This window comes from Patiria miniata, unplaced genomic scaffold, assembly GCF_015706575.1.
Source record: "Patiria miniata isolate m_02_andy unplaced genomic scaffold, ASM1570657v1 HiC_scaffold_26, whole genome shotgun sequence".
Lineage (NCBI taxonomy): Eukaryota > Metazoa > Echinodermata > Asteroidea > Valvatida > Asterinidae > Patiria > Patiria miniata.
This window is the reverse complement of record NW_024037065.1, coordinates 6,223,558-6,246,727: the sequence shown is the minus strand read 5'-3', so window position 1 is coordinate 6,246,727 and position 23,170 is coordinate 6,223,558. Positions and strand designations below refer to the sequence as shown.

The window sequence follows — 23,170 nt, the reverse complement described above, 5'->3', positions numbered from 1 at the left end:
TCCCCAGCTGACACCCACAGCTCCTGTAATGAAAACGGTGGTTGCAGTCTTGGTGCTGATTCGCTGCGGCACGTTCTGCCCCTCTCCAAGGTTGCCATGTTGATTCAGATGAAATGAAGCAGTTAATAGGCGTTGGGGAATTGTCAGGTCAGGGAATCTGACTAGCTGGCTGGCACCCTTTATGGATGTGTAACCGATTGCAAACAAATTGTGGATTACTTTTTTTATGTGGTAAATTGGGGGCAGTATTTCAAAAAAGTCAGTTTTTTTTTTTTCCAATGATGGTCGGCTGACCAACGTTGGAGATTATTAAAAAAAATCCACTTTTCTTGAAAATGACAGCACACCAGGTGACAGGATTTCACAGGATGCTTGAGACTATTATTCACTTACAGTCAAGTAAGGTACATGTATTTCATAATAGTTTGGTAGTTTTGGTTTTTTGATGTTTGCAAATGTTATGTATTTAAATCAAAATGTCGTAGAACTTACAAGCATCACATTTCCAAATTTTATTATTGTCTGAAAGAAACATACAGAAAGATATTGGCTTTTTTTACATCCTAATGCAGCAAAAAAGTGTTGCAATATTTCTTAATAGAAACCCTTGTGAGAAAAGAAAATATTGACATATTTTTCTTGAGAAAGTGCAAGTAGTGTTTGCGTTCAACTGATTTTTATTTTGGTTTGTATATTTCACCAGGGTTATTCTGTCAGTTTCTTGGTGAATTTTGTCTTCAAATTCAACAGTTACATTTTTTCCTTAAATTGTCAAATTGAGATCTACACACTGGTATTTTAAACACAAATACATCTCTTGAGATTCACATATCAATAACATTTCATCATTAAAAAAGGTCAAATGACCTGCTACTCTGACAATTCAACATTTCACTTTACACTGAATATTAACACATCAAACAAGGTGCCTCAACTACAGGTGCATTAGTGGTTCACTGTACAGGGTGAGTAAAAAAAAAAAGGAAGCCCAAATGGTGCCCCCTATTTTGTAAAGAATTTCTGCAAGTAGCGCTTTCCAGATCTAGGATATGAAAGCAGAATTAGTAAGCTTTCTTTTAGTGAAAGAATGATTCAAATCGCTTATGCACTTTTCCATTTATGGAATTTTGAACACAAAAGACCATTTTGTAACCTTGTTCACGGATCACATTTAAGGTACGTAATATTTCAATAAAAATGAAAACATGTCGATCCTGAAAACGATATCAGAATAATCGCATAAGTCACCGGGGTTGCCAAGTAGAAGGCAGGGCAAGACTATAAACTATTGACATTATGAAGCATGGTATTTTAACATTCTAGTCAGCAGGTTTTAAATAAATGTGTGCCAGTTATGGTTATAATTAATAATAATTGTGCTTATATATCGGTAGCGCTTTCCATCGTATCAATGAACTCAAAGCGCTTTACAATTACCCCGTTCATCAGGCCATGGGACCACGCGGCAGCCGATATCAGCGCTCAATCGGTCCTCGACCCTCACAGGTACCCATTTATACTCCTGGGTGGAGAGAGGCAATTGTGGTTAAGTGTCTTACCCAAGGGCGCAAACACCATGTTCCTGGCAGGGTTCGAACCCACGGACCTTCGCACATGAGTCAAACACTGTAACCACTGGACCATGGCGTTCATACAGTGATGAGAGTGTTCTGAGTGGTTTTTTTTTTATATGTGAATACTTTTTGTTTGGCTGAAACATCACATGCCTTTGTTGTGATCCATGGACAAGGTTAATAAACGGTATTTGTGTTCAAAATTCTGTAAACTGGAAAAGTACTTGAGCGATTTGAATGAATCTTGCACTAAAAGAAAGCTTATTAATTGGGCTTTCGTATGCTAGATCTGGTAAGCGCTACGTTCTTTAAAAAATAGGTGGCACCATTTGAGTTTCCTATATTTTGACTCCCCCTGTACATGTACATGACTATTCCTGTGAATGATGTATACGTGATTGCCATCTAACAAGCAAATTTGTCCAATATTACAACAATTAAATAATCTCTTTTCCAAAAACAGGTACAGAATGAATTAATTTACTTCGTTTCATCTTAAGTGGGGTAGGTTTTCTACCCCTACAAAAATTGTTAAGACTAGAGCTGTGCTAAGTAAAGAACCCGGTATTAATTTTGCTCTTAAAATGCCTTATACTGCCAGTGTAATTGCTCCATATACGCTGTAATGGACAGCCAACTCATTCAACGTTGTACATGTATGTGACTTTCTTTTTTTTTCATTGTATTCTGAACATTATTTTATAGGATTTTGTTTACATCTGGTCGCCAGAGTGCCCACTCAACCATTGAATAATATATCACTTCAAAGGTCTTTGAAAATGAACAGTGAGATGTTTACAATGTCTCTGCTGCATGACCAATGCAATTCTACTCAAGACAGAAGTTGTCACTTGAAGGGAAGCAACTGGCTGTTTATTGAATGTGGGAAATGGGATGACGACTGCTTTGTATCGGCTGACACAACACTCAGCAATTTTTTTCAAACCACAAAGAGACTCTGTCAGTTCAGAGTGGCAATAGACCAAACCATTAACAACTTCACGCCGAGATCATTTGTGCCGAAAATTTTGATGTTAGCAAAAAACAAAATTGTCCAGCCAACTTCTGATGACAGATGTACAGCCAATCGCCACAAATACTGATTCGCAAGAGTCATTTCAACAGTATTTGTCAATATTTCTTGCCAAAACCTCATATGTTCCAATACTCTGGGGTGTGCACTGGAGCGTAAATTCTACAATAGGCCGTGCACAACGGCCAATTCAAGATCAACGCTCCTCCCACTTCACGGACTTTGTGTGTTACTGTGTGGATTAGCGTGTTAAGATGTCACCAGGAGGCGAGTCGAGGCAAGTCAGTCTTGACCTGTCAGCTGTGCCTTGTATAAAAACAGCCAGTGCGTGTTATCACGTCCTCCGACGCGAAATGGTTAAGCCCTGCCCTGTGATGTTGTCGTGACCAGTCGCAGCCATTTTTCTAATGTCTGACATGCATGAACAACTTCATGTTCCAGCCGTGCACATGTGCGTATGATGCGCACAGCTGTAACATTCAGTTTTGCATGAAAGAGGCCCATGTACTTGTACATGAGCAGTGGGTGGGGGCTGAATGGATTGGTCTGTTTCAGTGGTTACAATTGGGACAATGTTGCTGGCTGCAGTAAACAAATCTTTCTGAACCACTGAAGGTAATTCAGAATGCTTACATCTAGTGAAATTCATTTGAATGCTTAAGTGCAGCATTAAAAATGTCAAACTCTTTATCCGAGTGGTACTCATCAACTCTATACCACAATATTAATCAAATTACAATGTTTAACACTCAATGAGGTCTACATGCTATAAAGAAGATAAAATACATGCTATTTTTTGTGTTTTATCCCCCAAAATAGATTCCTTTTCTACCGGTACATTGCTGTTTTTCTAGCAATATAGACGTTATTCACATTTGAGGGACACATCTGTCAAAAGAAAAATTTGCCCAGGTTTAGTTATTGAATTATTACTCTACAAATTTGAATAACTTGCAAACCGACCACAATGATGTTCATGTGAGGATGGCTGGTTCCCGCCCCACAATTCGTATTGATAATATATATACGGACTGGAAGCCAATCTTCTCGCAACGCTGATCTGCCCAAAATAAAAACTTTTGTTGACAGGATGGCAGACACCAATTTTTTGTTTTTAATAAAAATATTCTACATGTAGTTGAAACTTCATGAATTAAGAGAAAACAAAAATATTATATTTGTTGAAGAGCATAGTACATTTTTGAAGTCAAAAAGATTAAGCAAAACGGCCGTCTGCATCAGCCTGACGGCAGGTCACCTCTAGGCTGCTGTAATACTCACAGATCACAGACGCAACTGCAGAAGGTGTACATGTAATGTCAACCCACTGGCCAGCATAGAAATCCCACATCTGTGTGCAGTCTTCCTCCTGGCTGTTCCATGGGGTTGGCTCGGTTGGTGCCCAGCCGAGAAATTTGCACTCCTTGCCTTCGTCATCAGCGTACATCCACTGGCCTTCTTTGTGCTTGTCGGTGCAGCCGATCCAGACTTTGCCATAATGCAGGAGATGATTTTTAATCATCTGCCATATGAACTGATTCTCATTCTGGGAGTCGGGCACCACCAAGCCAGCACCCATGGCAGAGCAGGCCTGCAATGCCTCATCAAATGTCATTGTTCCTGTCAGCAGCTGATAGCAAGAATTACCAAACTGCCATTTGCACTTGGCATGGACGCATACCAGCAAGACTGACAACCAGACGAACCTCATTGTGGACATGAAGTTTTGGTTCTACGGTCTCTTGAGCACAAATTTCAGAGTTTGGCAAAGTCAAACGTAGAAAACTGACCAGAGTCAACAATTCAAAAATCAGAGCGAAAATGGTTTAGTCTTTTACCTTTTGCATGAGCAAAGAGAGCTGCACAACCCTCTTCCTCTACCATGCCTTTTACACAGGCTAGTCACCAACAGTCAGATCATATTTTAAGCAAGAACTGTGACTACTCAAAATCAGTCAACAGACAAAAACAGGCAAGTGGTAGACACAGCTGGCTTATCAATCACCTACAGTCAACGCATAAACTTTCACAGCCAGTCAATCCTGCATTAGGGTTGGGAGCTGTGTTGAAAACAGTCACTTGATTGATTTAAAGTGCCAGAACAACTTTGCACAGATATTGCTGTCTGCATCTGAGTGTTAAGGTGGACAAACTGTTGCAGATTGACCAGACCGTTTTGGCCGCAGAAGTCCAAGTCCAGTGGCACGATGAGTTCTTTCAACTAGAGCAGTGTGTGCACCTTTTCGGGTACCGGTAGTTTGTGCTTCCACATTTGGTCCCCTCCTTGTGTAAAACTGTACACAGGTGACCTGTGGCTCCTATAACAAGTCCGGCCGCGACACCCAAGGGTGTTATTGTTAACACTAGCTTCTATACCGACTGTTATGTGTAGATAAGCATCATCATGCCTATACATCTCCTCGCCTACTTCAACCAATGACATTGTAGCCCTTCAATATGCTACTTGCTTTTCTCTCCCCGAATATTTATTATGGTGATTACGATTGAAGGACTCGTTTATGGTAGAATGCGCACCCCATCACCAAGATTAAAAACGAGCGGTATTGGTCACATAGTGGTGCTCACTGCATTGCATATTAACCAAGGTCCCCAAATTAGTGCGATATCGGAGTTAATTAAGTTGTTAATGGTGATCAAGAATTTCATCTACTACATGTAGCTGTAATCCATATATCTTTTTTAAAATGATAATTAGAAATTGAGCCTGTAACTAAATGAAAAGGCACCTGTTGCCATGGCAACTATAAAGATGTTTTTGCAACCCCTACTTGGTCCTTTTTTGTTTTATTACCCAGGTAGGTTGTGGAAAGCTCATCTGTACATGTACCGGTAACTAAATGTATAAGTTGGATAAGGTCTTTGTCAGCATAACCTGTTAGGCTCTGTATCGCCCACAAACACCTTGCCCATTACTCACTGTACCACCCGAAACCGCCTGAGTACTCAATGGATTAATAGATTCATAAGTGAGTAAAAATATTGAAATACAAAGTAGTACACGCTCATAGTTTTCTTGAAAAATGTATCAAAATGAGCGCTTGCAGTAAATGGAAATCTGTTGCCTAAAGAAAAAGGTTTAGATCTGTGACCTTAAAGCCAGAGTCCATCATTTGCAGCTATCCAAAAAGTAACTGGCGTAATTATTGTTGAAAACCATACTTGGTTGAAAGATAACAGGGGGACTAAACTCCCTGTGAAATTATTCTATCTGGCAAGCTGTCATTTTGAAGAAATCAACAAAAGGAGGCCTTTCCAACGGTGCTTCTTAAATTCAATTTAGTAGCTCGTTTTGTTATTAAGCGAAGCGTGCGCAAGCATTGGCACGACGCACAGGAGCTCGCGCGGTTGTTATAATTCGTCAGATTGTGCACGACATCGCATTGCTGCAATCGGCTCAGTGAGAATGTGTCTCGAACGCTGAATTCAGGCCCAATTCAGAACATGATTCAGCAACTTTTGATTGGAAATCGAGATCCTAGAATGTTGTTTTTCTCGAAACATACAGCTAAAGCTGAGCTGAAACTTCATTGGGTTAGTTGTTCAGCACCCTTCTTTAGATTTTGAGCACTTTTGTTGCTTCAAAGGAACAAAATGCACAAATTACGAATAATGGACTATACCTTTAAGAATCTCCATAGACCCCATTCACCAGCACCCCCTGAGCGCTTTCAAAGAGAGATTTGGAGGAGGTTACTGTAACGGACATTGAAATGGAAATTTATGCGCAATGGTAAATGATTTCAATGCTGAGAAACCTTTAAACTGGTCAGTAATGAGGTCTGAACATGTAGATTACTTATGTGGTACCCTGCGCTGGTCACCAGTCTAATGTCATAGCTGGAGTTTCACTTGAGCTTTATACATTTCAGGTTTTGAGTTGAGTTTCATGGACAGCAGGGGGTCACCAGCCTGCGCATTGTCTGCCAGAGCTCCTTGTTTCTCTAATAATAAATGACCACATTCAGCTGGCTGTTCGTGAAAATTACAATTTGCACGATCTCCCCAAAATCGCCAACTTGGTGTGAGAGCAGAACAAAAAGGTCGAGTCCCCAGCTGACGCCCACAGCTCCTGTTTTTCACAAAGACCACGGTTGCACTCTTGTGCATGTTTTACTGCGGCGCATTCTGCCCTTCTCAGTCCAAACATTTGAGCCAAACATCAGGGGAGAAAAAGGAATATTTGTTGGGAACAAAACGCTGTAGGTGAATATTTACTGAGAGAAAAAATGCGATATTTGTTGTAGACCACGAGGAAAGCAACTTTAAATAAAGACAATCAGGCAAAACGGCCGTCTGCATCAGCCTGAAGGCAGGTCATCTCTAGGCTGCTGTAATACTCACAGATCACAGGTGCAACTGCAGAACATCCAATATCAATCCACTTGCCAGCCTTTCCATCCAACATCTGTGCGCAGTCTTCGCCCCCGTAGTCCTGTCCGTTTGGCTCGTTTGGTGCCCAGTCGATGAACTTGCACTCCTTGCCTGTGTCAGCAGCGTACATCCACTGGCCTTCTGTGTGCTTGTTGGTGCAGCCGATCCAGACTCGGCCATCAGAGGGGAGATGATTCTTCATCATCTGCCATATGAACTGATTCTCATTCTGGGAGTTGGGAACCACCAAGCCAGCACCCATGGCAGAGCAGGCCTGCAATGCCTCATCAAACGTCATTTTTCCTGTCAGCAGCTGATAGCAAGAATTACCAAACTGCCATTGGCAATCAGCATGGACACATACAAGCAAGACTGACAGCCAGACAAATGTCATGGCAGACATGATGTTTTTTTTCGTTGGTGATCTCTCGAATTACAAATGTCAGAGTTTAGCAAAGTCAAACGTTGAAAACTGGACGAGTCAACAAATGAAAAAAAAAAAAAAATTCTTATCAAAGTTGGTTCAGGCTTTTATCTGAAAATGTTCAAGTACACTGTTTTACATATATTTCTTGCGCACTAATTTATCACAATATCTCCTACCTCACACAAGCAGGAGCACAGCCTTTCTTCAGTTTCTCATCCTGGTCTTAGTAAAGTGTGGTTTTCTATCAGTTAGCGCTGGTGGTGGCCTGTCACAGGCAATGAAGTGGGGGATTGCAGGTGAAAAGAGAGCTGCATGAAAACTTGAAGGAGATTAAAGTAGACAAACAGTTGCAGATTAAGAACCGAGTGCTCCCTTTTGGTCGTGGAAGTTCAAGTCCAGTGGCACGATGAGGTCTTACAACTAGGGTAGTGCGTACACCTTTTCAGGGTAGTATGTTCTTTCAACTCTGGTCTCCTCCTGGCACCAAACTTCCACTAGTGGCTCCTATGACTCCAGCATGTCCAGCCACCACACCCAGGCAGATAACACTAGATAACCTGCTTCTATACAAACTGTATAAGCATCATCATGCCTTGCCTCTCCTCGCCTTCTCCAACCAATGACATTCTAGCCCTTCAATATTCCACTGGCTGAATTGCTTTATTACAGTAAGTACATTTGAAGGACTCGTTTATGGTAGAATGCATACCCCATCACCAAGATTAAAAACGAGCGGTATTGGTCACATAGTGGTGCTCACTGCAATGCATCTTTACCAAGGTCCCCGGATTACTGCAAGATTGGAGTTAATTAAGTCGTTAATGGTGTTCAAAGAATTTCATTAAATGTAGCTGTCATCCATGCATCTTGCCTTTTTGTGATAATTAGCAATTGAGCATGCTCAAAAGTAAATGTAGCGAGAGCACACTCAGATTTATATTAGTTATTACATATTTTGGAACCTAAAGAATAGTGACTGATTTTTTCCCCCCACAGTTTCTATTGACAGCCGTTTTGCAAGATTGGTTTAAAAACCCAACAGCAAATAAAATGCCCATGCAATGTAATTTTTGTAGTGCACTCCTTGATAATGCACCTTTGTGTCCCATTTAACCTTATTTTAATTTTCGTTTTGCCATTTTCAAGGGTATTTTGGTGCGTGTTTGGTTTTATGCTGATGTATTTACCATTCATGAGAACAATTGTAATGTTGTGTCGGGCAGAAACTTCAATGTTGAAACCTTAATACTGTTGTAAAATCTACTTTTCTTTGGTCATGTTGTTGATTCGTTGTTGTGCAGTAAGCCAATGAGCAAACGTTTCTCACAGATGTTTTCATTGAGCAAATATTGGGGAACCTTCACAATTTGAATTCAAAACCCCTAAACTGAACAGTGTCTTCCTGAAATGACATCACGGCAACAGTGCCCTCAGTTATCCGGAAAAGCATGGATAGAAGAAGTGCACTTTGCAATAAAATTAATGCAGAAGATCAGAATTATGTACGAATGACATGAAAATGAAAACCCAAGAAGCCAGTATTTGATTTATAAAATGGTTAAACAAGTCAAAACATGTTGCCAAATTTGGGTGTACACAGTGTTGGCAGTTGAATTTTGGTAAAAAAAAATATTTGTTTAGTTTTTCTTTATTTTTATAGTATGTAATTTTTAACATGTATTCATACATATGAACATATATGTTTTTTTGTAAGTGCCAAAATACCCCTATACTACATGTAGTCTTGAATACTTGTTAACTATTGTTAAAGGGAATATACATCATTTGCTTTTGCTGTAATTTTCAGAAATGGATGGAATTGGGGGGTTGGAAATATATAGCAAATATAGTTACACTGACTTTTTTGAGGTTTTGGGTTCAAAAATGCTATAAAAACCAAGAAAAACAACCATTTTCCTGTAGTCTGGTTCCCTGACTCCATTTAAGAAGAAACAGAGCAGTTTACATACATTGGGGAATTGTAAGGTCAGGAAACCAGTCTAGCTGGCTTGTACCCGTTCATAGGTGTGTAATCGATTGCAAACAAGTGCGATGGTCAACTGGGGCCAGTATTTGAAAAAAAAAGCCAGTTTTTTCCAACGCTGATCGGCCGATCAGCGTTGGAAAATGATACAAAAATACCACTTTTCTTAAAAATGACAGTATACCAGGTGCCATGATTTTACACGATGCTTTACACTGTCATTCACTAACAGTCCAGCAAGGTATTTCAAAATGATTTGGTAGTTTTATTTTTTGATGTTTGCAAATGTTGTATTTTCCCTTTAACTATGCAGTAAAGTTCCTTCCTTTTAGTGTGTATACTAGCCCTCCAATTTGAACATGTGTATAATCATATGTACTGTGTACATGGTGTACATGTATATTTACAAATGTCCACTCCACATCAACATTTTGTGTATTCTACTGGCCCTATTTCCAATGTAAATCCTTTACATAATTCCTCTAGATGGTTTGAATTCAATTGAGATGTATTCCTCCTTTCTTATTCTCCTGTTTGTTTCAGGTTACGGCGGTGGTTGGGGCTACTCAGGCCATTCAGTGGAAGCTCTACGGTTCTCGGTGGATGTTGATGTCTTACTAGGAGGGCTGGGGCTTTTTGGAGGACGGGGTGAATACAACGCAAAGATAAAGGTGAGCCGTCAAATTTCATGGCTCTGTTAACCATGGAATTCTGTGCTCAAGGATCGTCATTCTATCAGAATTTTTCCGTATTTCAAGATTTTTTTGTCAGGATTTTGCCTGATGTCAGGATTTAAAAAAAAAGAAACCCGTTTGAAATATGGAATCCTGGAGGTACCACAGAGGTGGTTAAAAAAAATAGGTATATAAATGGGTATAGAACAGAAGAAATTGGTATTTTAAGGATGCCGTTGCCCTGGGGCCATCGACAACCCTCAAACCCTCACACGATAACTTTGTGGATTGTTCATTTTCCCCCAATCTCAACCCTGTTCTATGCTTACAGTATTAGCAACAAACTCTTGGCACTGGGATGTACATGTGCTTAAAAGACGTATATCCTTGCAGAACAAGGAAATTCAGTAACACTTCTTGCAGGAAAAAAAACTGGGGTTCTTTGCTTAGAATAAGCAGAGCCATTAAAGTGGGGCCAGGTTTGATTGTACTAGTAATCCGCATCCGTATTACTTGGCTACTGTATGGCTGGAAATTACACACATGCATAAAGAAGCGGCTGCAGCCACTTCCTGTAGACTTGTGTGTTATTTCCAGCCATAGCCGTGTATATTTGGACGCGGTCTAAGCTGAGATTATTTTAGTGCAGACATTGGCTAAGCACAGATAATTGTTGCTGAGTAAAGCCAGGTTACCAGCTGAAATGCCATGCAATGTCTATTGCTTGGCACTGGTTCTCACTTGCTCTGCGCGTACAATGTACATACGTAAATGCTTAGGAGTTTTGTGAAATTGGGCCATGATGATCAGCTTCCGGGAGAAGCGGGGGACTGATAACTTCTGTATTAATTCCCACCCTCCCAGTTATTTGTGAGGATTTTGTAGGGTTCAGGAGAGAAACTTTGCAGTACGAGGTAATATAAGTGCTAATGTCAATTTCTTGAATCTTGTAGCTGTATGAGCTGGGGTCCAAGGCGGCTGAGTATGAACCTGATGGGGAACTACTCGCCGAGAGCGACGATATCACATTTGAGTGTGGAGCCAGGTGAGACATACACTTACAAGACCACCACGTGTGATTAGTATGGACATTGCTGGGCAGGAGTTGAACTGCATTCAAAACAACACAGGATTATCTTTATGGACAAGGAGATGAACCGCATCGGAATAAGCTTATTTGGCAATTGAAAAAGAAACAATGGTTTCTACAAATGTTTCTGTTTTAAATTCAGCCTGTGTTGTATCATGTAAATTGCAGTACAGCTATAGATGGACTTAAAAGATAAAAAACAAACACACACTGTTTCTTGTTCCGTCTGTATGAGGTACTTGTGGGGACCGAAAACAATGTGGGGACAGCAGAAAGTCCCCACAACTCGGTCCTAATTTGCCTAACAATAAAAAACTTCCCCGTAACGCGTTGTAGGCCTTAACCCACACACACAAGTGTGTGTTTGCGTGCAATCGGAGACCCTCTATTATCCCTCTTTTGTTTGTATCGGTACTTAAACGTTTTAGGAAGACCTACCATATGTTTTGTACACGATCGCCAAATTGGGGACCTTCGGGAATTAGGCACCCTATTGTCCTCTATTGTTCAACATCCCCTACTGAATGCAGAAACAAACTCATCCATGACACAAGTTTGTAAACACCGGCAATCGTGGACCCCCCATTGTCCGCAATCCACATTCCTTTGTTTGTACTCTTAACTTTTTAGCAACAGCTCGCAGTGGTTTTGTACACGAATTTCAATTGTGGTCGCTCGGACCCATTGTTTGTGCCCTAACCCTTTTGTCCCTAGTCCATGATTGCCGGTGGTTATATCTGGTGGTTGTACCCTCCTTGTTTCAGTTAGGCTTTGGGATTTGAACCTCTGTCACAGAGGTGTGGGAAATAGAAATAAAAATCTCAAAATCCAAAGCTATTATGAAGCTGGCAGAAAAAAAAAGTTTTCATAAACCACAAATGGAAACTCACTAGGTGCAAATATAATATTAGGACTAGCGCCCTTGAGCAAAGACATTGACAAACTCGGGGAACCGCCAACATAGGGCTTGATAGCTCAGTTGGTAGAACACAGGTACGGCATTTTAGATGTTGAAGGTTCAAACCCTGCTCTGGCCATTTTGTGTTTCCTCAATTTTATAAGATTATCTTTTTCAGCACAGTCGTACATTTTGTTATGTTTTGTGTTAAATTTTCCAGAGAGAAGTTTCCCATCTTGTTTGATGAGCCGGTCCCCCTGACCGCAGGATGCTGGTACGTGGCTTGGGCTAGGGTCAACGGACCAAGTAGCGATTGTGGATCCGGTGGCCAAACCTCCATCACCACAGATGACCAGTAAGTCAAGTACAACTGTCCTCAAGTAATCAAGTCAAGTCCATCACAAGTCCTCACAAGTGATCAAGTCTCCTTTTCAAGTGACGAGCTATTCAAATGAACTGTGTCAAGAATTCTGTTGTCATTCATTTCGTGTTATTTGTGACTGGACTTGTGATGAACTTGTGGTGGACTCAACTGCAAACTTGGTAATAATGGCAGGCTCTATCTTAAGCCCGGTTCATACTTCATGCGAAAGCGAAAGCGAACGCGAATCTGTGACGTCATGGCAAGTATTTGCGCTGCGAATTCGCAAAAGTTGAACACATTACAACTCGGGCGAATGTCGCAGCGAACGTTTCATAACGTCAAATTCGCTTCGCATTCACATTCGCATGGGAAAACTCATCAAATACAGGCTTTCAAGTATTCCTACTTTTCCTACTTTTTCCTAGTTTCTCTGTCTACCTTGCTCCAACTTTTCCTACTTTCCTCTTTAATTTTCTACTTTTTTCTCCTTTTTCCATTTGAACATGTTCAAAGCTTGCTTCACAGAAAATGCTTCATTGCTTTTTCTCAATATTAGGTTTTTGCCCTTCACCGACTTATAACCACTGTATACTCAGTGTGTTACTTTCCAAGTTGAAGTTGGTAACAATCCATGGGATGGTACTCGAACCCACCTGAGTGATTTTATACGTCAGTAAAGGACAAAAACCTAATGTTGATTTACATCACCCCGACACAAAATTCAATCTGATGAATAAATGCCTTTTCTGTTTGGCAATCAGTATTCACAATGTTAGTAATATATTTTGATAGCAATTGTTCTGAACGTTTTCGATCTGTTTTATTCTGAGTATTTGATGACATTATTTGAACCATTGCTAAGTAGAAAAGGTTTCGGTCTAAGGAAATTGCACAAATCTTAACTTTAAAGGGATCATGGAAAGCGCCCAGTCAGGGCACTTTAAACAAAATAGTTTTAATTGTGAACACCCACACAACCATTTCTATGATTTTGGCATTCAAATATGTTGGCATTCAAAATGCTTTCTTTATTAAAGTAATGCACAAACTGTCATTTTTGTGTCCTTTTTTTTCCCACAGAGTGACGTTCCAGTTCATGAGTTCCAAGAAGTCCAACAATGGCACAGACATCAATGCTGGACAGATCCCACAGTTACTGTACAAGTATGTATGCATGGACTTGTATCAGCAAACATTTGCTGTTGGGATAAACGTATCTCCAATCTTTTTGTCTAAAAACACATTCCATAGAATGCTGTACCACGCCTGCACAAGTGTTTTTCCTAATCTAATGGCTTTGGTTTGCTTTTACTGGATGTGTTTGTGGCTGCAGATCAACCCTTGACCCTAACTCCCTAGCATAATTTGCTAGGAACCATACCCATTCTGGCAAATTCCAACATCCACATGGGAAATCGTACAAACACACTGTTGGACTTAGATTCTGGAGGTATGCCAAACCCAATGTAAAAGACCATCAGTTTAGGGGTACTGTACCTATCCCAACAGATTCCAACAAAACCTGCTGTTGGGCTTTGATGGGTTGAGTTCGGTTAGGGTTAAGGTAGGATTTTGGCACATTTCAATAAGCCGTTTCCCAAACATACAAAAATTAAGGAGACTGTTTATCAACAAATAACTGTCTAATTACAGCACTGAATGGGAATTGGAACCAATGATGTTTAGAGCTGTGTCAAGTATACCGAATATACAAGCAGCATTGTTCTGATCTAGAGAGGATGAAGAAAAAACATGTATGTGATGTTATTTTAGGAGAATAAGTTGCATGGTTTTTTTTGGGTCAAATGCCACAACTTTGTGTGCAATCACGTTACACGCATGATAGGAGAGCTTAGATTCGCCAATATTTAATTAAACTCAAGGTAAATTTTTGACCGGTACGCACAAACCCTAATCAGTGGCCCATTTAATTCCTAATTGAATCTTGTAAATTTCAACTGGCACACACACTTCACAGTTCCTTACCAGCTTTACCAATTTTTACCTGCACACACAGTTTAGGGTGGCAAATGTTAAACCTAATGGACATGTTTCAAATATTCAAACATCTGAATAATTTAGTGAATACGTATATGTGTCTCCACAAATATTTCACGAAATAGATATATGGATTTTACTCAAAAAGTAGGAATTTCCAAGGTATACGTATCGGTCGCAAATTAAAGTATTGTATGTAAGGGATACTAGGTTGGAATTTCAACCCAGGGAAGTAATTCTGGTTAAAATAAGAGCATTGTGAAAATAGCTTTCGACCCTCTCACCTCACAATTTTGTACAGGAGAACAAAGCGATGTCTCGAAAAGGATACAAATTAGAGTATGCATGTACTGTGCACCCATTATGTTCAATAATTGAGTTTATTTATAGATTTATTTATTTATTTATTTCTTTATTTCTGGTAATGAAATCAAGGATTCCTCAAAAGTGCTCTAGGCACTCTACATGTAGCTCGAAATCCTTAAGAAAACTGTATAGAGAGGAGACAATGAGAAGAAATGACAGTTTTAGAGGTGGGAGGAAAACCCAGAAGATAATTCTAAGAAAAACCCCATGGAATCAGGTAGGGAAGGAAAACCCAATCCACATATTGGCCCAGGCGGGATTCGAACCCAGGCCACAGTGGTGGAAGGTGAGGAAACTACTGCTACGCCAGCCTGACTCTCGTGTTTATGACAGGCATACAAACTGAACACTCGATTACAATTCATGTTCGTTTCCATGTTTCTTAAAAAAAGATTAGTTTGGTTTGGCAGCTTGGCTGCAGCTTGAATGTAACTCTGGACGTTGGTTGTTCTCTTGCAGGCTGCCTCAACCTGACATTAGTTCATCAGGCGGACTGTCGTCGCAGACGGAACCCGTCCACATTCTCACTCCACGATTCAGCAATACCGTCAACACGGTAATCATGTTCATTCATGTAAAAACATTATTAGTTTGTATTCTGCGAGTGGACAGTAAAACTTGACACACATAAGAAAACACACGTGTCACAAGGGTTTCTGAAAGACAACCTTTATGTATTAGTTTTCCATTGCATGGACTCTGGAGTCATTAAATCCCAGAGTTCTAACCAGTCACTGAATTTTGAGTCTAGTTGAGTCATTTTAAGGAAGTGACTCGAGTCATTAGGTCAAGAAGGTTGAGTCAAGTCACAGTGTGTGGTTGAGTCGAGTCAAATGTGTGGTGGAGTCGAGTCAAATTTATGCTAGAGTCAATTCAATATTCACTGGTATTTGAACACCATCTAATAAATTACAGAATGGAAGAATGAACACTGGGCACCAGTTTATTATAGATCCAAAGACTTAATATATGCTGCATGGTACCCAATAGACAGCTTCTGCTCGACGTTTCTACCAAAAATCTACGTAACAGTACACAAGAAGTGAAACTTCAGTAATATCTCTGGTTTAGCTTCGGGTCTGGAATAAGTTTCACGCTGACGTCAAAACCAAATTTCAAAATACCAAACCGTTTCTGATTATATAGAAATATATCTAATTATTTTTTTGAAACCAGGACATATATTTAGCCGGAGTTCCATCAAGGGCTAAAGAAATCACCTGAAGGGGATGATCAAATCAAGAATTGGGAAATTTGTTTAAAGTCTGGTTCCGGGATAGTAGTTGATGTGCTACATTATAAACCACAAGATGGGAGTCAGTCATACGATGTGTATATGTACGCAATAAGCAGCCACATCTTGACGGTAACGCAAAGTACGCCAACGTAAAGAACATTCTACTGTAAGTAACTGCAAATTTAATTTTGTGCACAGTTTCGGGACTCGAGTGTTATTAGCCTTCAACTTGAGTCAAGTCGAGTCTTCTGATGCATTAGGGACTCGAGTCGAGTTGAGTCTTCTGATGAGGGACTCGAGTCGAGTAGAGTCATTTGCTTGCAGTGACTTGAGTCGAGTTGAGTCAGTTTGCTGATGGGACTCAAGTCGAGTCGAGTCACCGGAAATTGTGTCTCGAGTCAGACTTGAGTGGGAAATTGACTTGAGTCATTACAACTCTGTTAAAACCGCCAATCAGTCAATCTTAGTAGTCTCTCCTAACTGTTTCAAACTCCATGTATGTTATTAAAATCTTCATCACTTTTTGGCTCGGTGTGACTCTGGAATGCCAGTTGAAATTAACAGGCCACCAAACATACTTTAATAAGAAAAAAAAAAAAAATTTGGGAGGCTAATCATCCTTACTCGCAGCTGGTATGCTGACGTGGGTACAACGTGGTTGGGACGCTGGCACGTAAAGGCGCCTATTGCTGCCAGCCACATCAACCCACATATGACCACGGAGCACAGCCTGAGATCGAAAGTGTTTGATTTTTCTGGAGGGAGGAAAACTGGAGGGCCCGGAAAAAAACCCTCGTGGCACAGGAGAGAACCAACGCACAACTCTACTCACATGCGATCCACGGCCAGGATTCGAACCATGGTCACCTTGGTGAGAGGCGAGCGCTTTACGCACAAGCCACCCATGCCACCCCCCATTTATACTTGAATATTGCCATTATTTCCCCCAATCTTTCAGGAGGTGTTTAAGTCTCTACTGCGCCTGCTGGACTGGAGCTGGAACAAGCTGGCGGAGGGGATACTGGTGGCCCTCAAGCAGGGCGGTAAGAGGCTGCTAGACTTTGCCTTGGACCTGGAGAGACTCATGTACATTGCCACGGCTTGCCTGAGACTACTGCGGAGCTACGTCTGCGAGGTCTACCCAAGCCCATGTAAGATTGCTGTCAATTTTACAATTTAGCCGTGGCTCTGCTTAACATAAGCAAATAATGTAACTGTTGTAGAATATTTCATGCTAGTTAAATTTATTGTATTGCACAATATTGTGGGAACTGAGACTGGCACGTGTGGTCTAGCGGTAGAGCATAGGATTCATGATCTTGGGATTGTTGGTTCGAGCCCCACCATAGCCATGCGTGTTGTGCCCTTGAGTAAGGCGCTTTACCTCAATTACTTCTCTCAACCCAGATGTTAAATGGCTACCGGCATTATTCAATGCTGGGAAGGTAACAGACTCGCTGTGGAGGAGGTGTGGCTGATGTTTACGCAGACACAGAATTTATATTTTAAACTTTTCTTTTTTGGGACTGTTCAGCTGCCTTTAGCAAGAAACAACCCACAGAGAACGGCCAGCTTCCGGAGTCCATCGCGGCCTGCTGTGACCTGCTGAGGCTGATCCTGTCCAACTCCACACAGCCCTCCATCCAGCGTCTCATGGACCGGACAACAACGACAGCGGCTGAGACGCAACGCCTGAGGGCGCTGTGGGAGAGCATCCTGACAGAGTGCCACCGGACGTTCGTCTCCTGCTTCCACGCCTTCTACCCGTCAGCCCAGCTCAAGTGGATGTTTCTGTGTGAGCTGCTGGGCTCCATGGGCAGCGTGAGTGTTGAAAATTAAAACTTGTATACTGAACCTAGCCCCCTGAGGGTGTGCGAAGAAAAATCATATTTATAATGAGAAGATTAAGGATTGTTAAAAGAGAATTAAAAGCTCAGTACACAAACTTTTCAGCGGTTATCCTATTACACGTGTGTGTTGTACGGAATGGCGTGCGCATCTTAGAAAAGCGCAATATGCGGAGTGCGGTATGGCCCGAGGCCGTGCTACATGGTTATATGTAGCATGGCTTGTTGCCATGGATCGACCAATCAGGATCGAGGATTCAAGTTTACTTGAAGATAATTAGTTGTGTTCTCCCTTCATGTATTCATTGTTTCCTAACCATGGGTACATTTTCCCCAATTTTTTATTTCCGTAAAACTTTAACACCCATTTTATAAGATCCTGCCCCAAATGTTAGAATACGTACCCCAATCTTATCATTATTGTTACTTTAAGAACCATTTCATATTTTTGCTGGTCCCAGAGGGCCAGCATAGATTCCTCTTTGTACCTATCTCACTGACTGACGGGCTGTCACTGGTGAGCTTGGCAGTGCTGTCGTACAGGATTACCCCCAAATGGGCTAAATCCGGCCCATTGTGTTGACCTGCAACCAATTTCATGAAAAAGTGTGTAGTTTGCGCCATGCGTAAGCGTTACGCAACAAATTTGTTGCGCAGCTGTGCAATAAACTTACGATCAATTTCACGAAACTCTGGCATAGCTGCGCAACGTTTTAAATAATCTAAACCTCTTGGACAAGGATAGTAACAGCATTTACAACAGCTGTTTGTGTACGAATTTGTTCGTTCACGAAACAGTGGTTGAATCACCTCAGCCCGCCATTTTGAAAGTATTTTTTTTCAGCTTTCTTCGGAATCGTGCGGCAACTCTAAAAATTCTGTCACAAGTAAAACAGCAATTAATGTTCCTCAAACAAGAAGCTGTGAGTTTCTTGTATCAACATTGATAAGTTATGCGATGACAGGCTCCACGGTGATCACAATTTACTTGTACAATAGGTCATTTTCAGTCGCTACGCCACAACTTACGCCACCTAAAATGATTGCGTAGGTTACACCATAAGTTATTGCACAAATCGCGGACTTACGCACTATGTGACTTTTGTGAAATGTTTCGTAAGTGAAATCTTGTGCAGTGTGAGAATTGTTGCACAACATGTGAATAGTCCTTCTGAATCAATTTGAATAGACTTTGGGATAAGCTTTATTTTGCCCCCTTCCTTTGTAGGCGGAGCAGGCAGAGCCCAACGGCAACCTCCTAGGGGCGGTCCTGGAGGCCCTGTGCCACCCCTCGGTGCGCCTGTCTAGCGTCCTGCCCATCCTGAGGGACAGGGACCGGGACGGTGAGGTCCCAAACGTCTTGACCAAGCAGTGCTCCATGGAGGACGCCTCCCCTCTCGCTGGGGCTGCTGCCTCCGCCATCGCGGCCGAAGTGAGTTCAAACTCTGTGGAGCTTGTGGCTCTCATGGAAGAACGCATACAGGTTTGCATGCCCGACATTAACACTCTTTTTCTTGTTTAAGTGCTGTAATTCAACTAACTCATGGTTGTGCTGTGGTTGTGTTTATTGTGTCTGTGGGCCACAGTGTGCTACCTTTTGTTATGCACGATACATTGAAGGGAATGAGCGTAGTGTCCAGACGCCACTTTGGTTTTGTACAAAGTTTATGGAGAGTCAACCGCCTTTTTAAATTATTTTCTAATAAAATCCTAACCGAAATGTTTCTCAATCCCAGATTCATGTTTTTTCCAACATTTTTGCAATGACTGGCCTTCATTGAGATAATATATTATGAAAAAAGTGGCGTCAGGATGCGACATTCTCTCCCATTGAAGGAGTTGTCAAAGGGGGTTATTATTTTCATTACAGTGGAACTTCACTGTTATGAACAATGTGGTTTGGTATTGTGAATTTGGGTCTCAATATATTGTATAATATTACAAAAAAAAAGGTCAGGAGCCATTCTATAGTAACATTTGATACAGAAAAAGAATTGATAAAGTGAAATTGGTTGGAGCGGTGTTAATTATTTATATCTGGTAATGAAAGCAAGATTTATTTTGGGTTGTAATACCGGTACATTGTTGACATGTTCCTATGCATAATTTTCTTAGATTTTTTTTCTTGGTTCGTTAGGCCTTCTGTGTTTTTTAAAATGTGTTTTCAGATCTACATGTACATTGTATACTGTGTTACAGGGTGAATCAGAAAGATAGATACCCGATTTAAAAAAAAAAAAAATTATTTGAAGACTGGGGGGTTGAAAATAGTAGATCATTGGAAATCCCTGTATATTAGCTGCCATCTGGTGAAATGGGCAACATGATATGACAAAATGTCTTAAAGTTACAATGTATCAAACAAAATAGTGGAAAAACAAAGTTTTCCACGGGATACCCAATGTGCAGAGACGTGTCGGTTTTACTACAGACTAGGCGTGAATGACATGCGCACATAACGGAATCCGTAATCATTCTCAGTCATGTGAATGGAATAACAAAATGAGACTGAAACGGTTTCAGAAAACTGCATTCATGTCAGATGTTTGTAAAATATCAGCTTTGCTGTAATCAGAAACATTGTTGAATAAACAAAATGAAAAGTAAAAAAACAAAACCGGGCATTTGTAAGGTTAAAAGTACACGAGTTTGTTTCTGCATTCAAAAGGGGACGGTGAACAATAGAGGACAAAATAGGGTCCTCAATTCCCGAAGGTCCCCAATTTAGCGATGTGTACAAAACATATGGGAGGTCTTCCTAAAAAGTACAAACAAAAGAGGGACAATAGGGGTCCCCTATTGCAGGCAAATACACACTTGTGTGTGGGTGTGTTTTAGCCTGATTCAAGGATCCGTTAACAAATATGATTTTCATGAATTTTGGGAAAAAAATCAGTATCTTCTGAACCACAAAAGCAAAATTAATGAAACAAAAATTAGGTTACTGTTAAAACCTTGTTGTTTGTGTTGCTATCTTTAAATTGCTTTATACTGGTATTCAAGTTGACGATTGTTTTTTTCCTTCTTTATACAGGGTACCCATCTTTTATTTCTCACCCTGTAGCTTATGCTATTTACGTGTGAGATGAACTGCAAATGATATCATGGTGTATTTCCATTATTTGTAGTTTTTGTTGTTGTTTTTGTTTTGTGTTTTTTTTTCCAAAGAGTTTCTGTGCCAGACACAAAATGGCTCCTTCCTTTTGTGCTCCTATTTTGCACTATTTGCAAATGTAGATGGTTGAGATTGGATAATTTGATTGTTGAGATATTTGGTTTGTGGTTTTTGTAAAGATACTTTGCACAACATCTGAACATGGTTGGGAGTTGCGATTTCCGGAGACATCTTTTGTAGTATTCCACACTTATTCACGTATTTCATTCCTCTTTTAATTACATATCTAACCCATTAAGTAACATGAAAGAGTTTTTTTCTCAGTTTGTAAATGCAGCATTATTAAATAATTCTGTTTTTCTGTCTTACAGTTGGATGGGGTGAGGTCGAGCCCCAACTTCCATGAAATCTTGGACAGGCTGCTGAACATACTCATCACTCCTGTCCAGCAGGCACTGAGCAAGGTAAGGAATAATCTGTTTTGAAGCAAACATTTCTATAAAATGACTGCTTTTTCACTTTGTAGGAGATCCACATTTTGTCAGGGATGTAGTCGAGTCCATCAGACGTCCAGTCACAGGCAACACGGATGAACAACGGACGAACAATGACATGCTTATTAAGGAATATACAACATTTGCTTTTGATGTAATCTTCAGAATTAAATGGATTGGGGGGGGGGGGGTGTTTAGTAGTTTAAAGCAAATATTGTCACACTGACTTGTTTGAAGTTTTGTGTTCGTAGATCCTGAAAAAAAACCAAGAAAAACAATCACGTTCCTGTAGTCTGGTTCCCTGACCCCACTTAAGATTATATCATTTATAAATGTCTGGAAATTGTAAGGGCAGGGAACCAGTCTAGCTGGCTTAAATATGTTAAATTGGGGGCAGTATTTGAAAAAAAGCCAGTGTTTTCCAACGCTGGTCGGCCGACCAGCATTGGAAATTGATACAAAAATACCACTTTTCTTGAAAATGACAGCACACCAGGTGCCATGATTTTACAGGATGCTTTAGACTGTCATTCACTAACAGTCCAGTTAGCTATTTCATAATAATTTGGTAGTTTTGTTTTTTGATGTTTGCAAATGTTGTATATTCCCTTTCAGTTATTCTGCACTTCTGTCATTATTATTATAAAGACTGTGAACCATTCAACGAGTACCTTGGTTTTGAACTATCAAATATGTTTCAAAGCCTTCAGAGTATTGCACATCATTTGCATATTTCTGATCTTCAAATATTCATGCAGTTTTGTCAAAGTTGTACAAAATATCATTGTTGGTTTTTCTAAGAAATTGCCGAATGCTGTTTGATTTTGTGTTTCCAACAGAAGCAGTCGACCTGTTACCCACTGCTAGTCTCCAATACCAGCCGTCTCCTTGCCTGCGTCATTGCGGAGCTCTCTGCAGCTGCTATCTCCTCAGATGTAAATACAATCGCAGAGAGTTTGTTAATACATCAGTTATTTAAGTTGCCTCTACTGCAGGTTGAATGCTACATGCATCGCTTGGATATTGTGTTGTAGAAAAATCACTCTCAAACGATATTTGATTAAAGAGCATGCTGAGAATAAACAGAATTTTGACTTTCCAATTTTAATTAGGGCGATTCACAATGCAGTGCACCACCAAGAGTTTGCTATGGAGAGTCCTTTTTTCAAGTTTAAGGTCGACAAAACATGGCCCATTTGAATGAGTGTTAGTAGACAACTTCACCTAATTTTGTATAGATTGGGGCATAGCATTCTGCCGCTTTACAAAAACACCCATATTGATAAAAAGAAAAGGAAAGGGCAAACATATAATCGAATCATGCGCTTGCAAAACTACTGACCGGAAAAACTAACCATTTCAAATGTCCCGTGCTGCGAATTAGTTGATCATCTCCCACAATGCACTGGGAAAAATTAACTCTCCGTGGCAAACTCTTGGTGGCGCACTGCGTTGTGAATCGCCCGAATGAATCAGCTTCCTAAATCTGCTTAGAATGAGTTTTTTTTTTTAAAGTTACTGCCAACCTAACAACCTTAAAATACATTTTTTCTCAATATTCACCACAATGCAATGCAAAGGCAGTGGTACGTTAGCTGAAAATACATGAGGGGAAAAGGTAACGAGCATACAGTGCATTTCATTTAGTACATGTATGTCAAAATAATGCTATAAATG

At 40.5% G+C, this 23,170-nt stretch overlaps 3 protein-coding genes across 7 annotated transcripts in view; 1 reads left to right on the top strand and 2 right to left on the bottom strand.

Annotated features, from left to right (window-relative positions):
• Positions 1–3,823: 3,823 nt before the first annotated feature.
• On the bottom strand, positions 3,824–4,318 carry LOC119733913 (hepatic lectin-like). Its single transcript, XM_038207276.1, has one exon. The coding sequence runs from the start codon at positions 4,316–4,318 to the stop codon at positions 3,824–3,826; it is 495 nt and encodes a 164-aa protein (XP_038063204.1).
• A 1,919-nt stretch (positions 4,319–6,237) lies between these two features.
• On the bottom strand, positions 6,238–8,536 carry LOC119733947 (hepatic lectin-like). The gene has a single exon (XM_038207312.1). It carries the CDS (start codon positions 7,400–7,402, stop codon positions 6,905–6,907), a length of 498 nt encoding a protein of 165 aa, XP_038063240.1. The 5' UTR covers positions 7,403–8,536; the 3' UTR covers positions 6,238–6,904.
• A 1,365-nt stretch (positions 8,537–9,901) lies between these two features.
• Positions 9,902–23,170, top strand: part of LOC119733946 (E3 ubiquitin-protein ligase MYCBP2-like) — a 63,693-nt gene continuing 50,424 nt past the window's right edge. For 3 of the 5 annotated variants that reach the window (XM_038207309.1, XM_038207308.1, XM_038207307.1), the window contains exons 1-10: positions 9,902–10,081; positions 11,038–11,129; positions 12,293–12,427; positions 13,517–13,600; positions 15,260–15,356; positions 16,996–17,188; positions 17,572–17,858; positions 19,113–19,367; positions 21,371–21,463; positions 22,333–22,428. In XM_038207309.1, the coding sequence (XP_038063237.1) occupies positions 9,917–10,081; positions 11,038–11,129; positions 12,293–12,427; positions 13,517–13,600; positions 15,260–15,356; positions 16,996–17,188; positions 17,572–17,858; positions 19,113–19,367; positions 21,371–21,463; positions 22,333–22,428 (1,497 nt within the window). In that variant the 5' untranslated portion in view covers positions 9,902–9,916. The remainder of the gene's footprint in view (positions 10,082–11,037; positions 11,130–12,292; positions 12,428–13,516; positions 13,601–15,259; positions 15,357–16,995; positions 17,189–17,571; positions 17,859–19,112; positions 19,368–21,370; positions 21,464–22,332; positions 22,429–23,170) is intronic. The other 2 variants (XM_038207311.1, XM_038207310.1) reach the window with 2 other exon arrangements.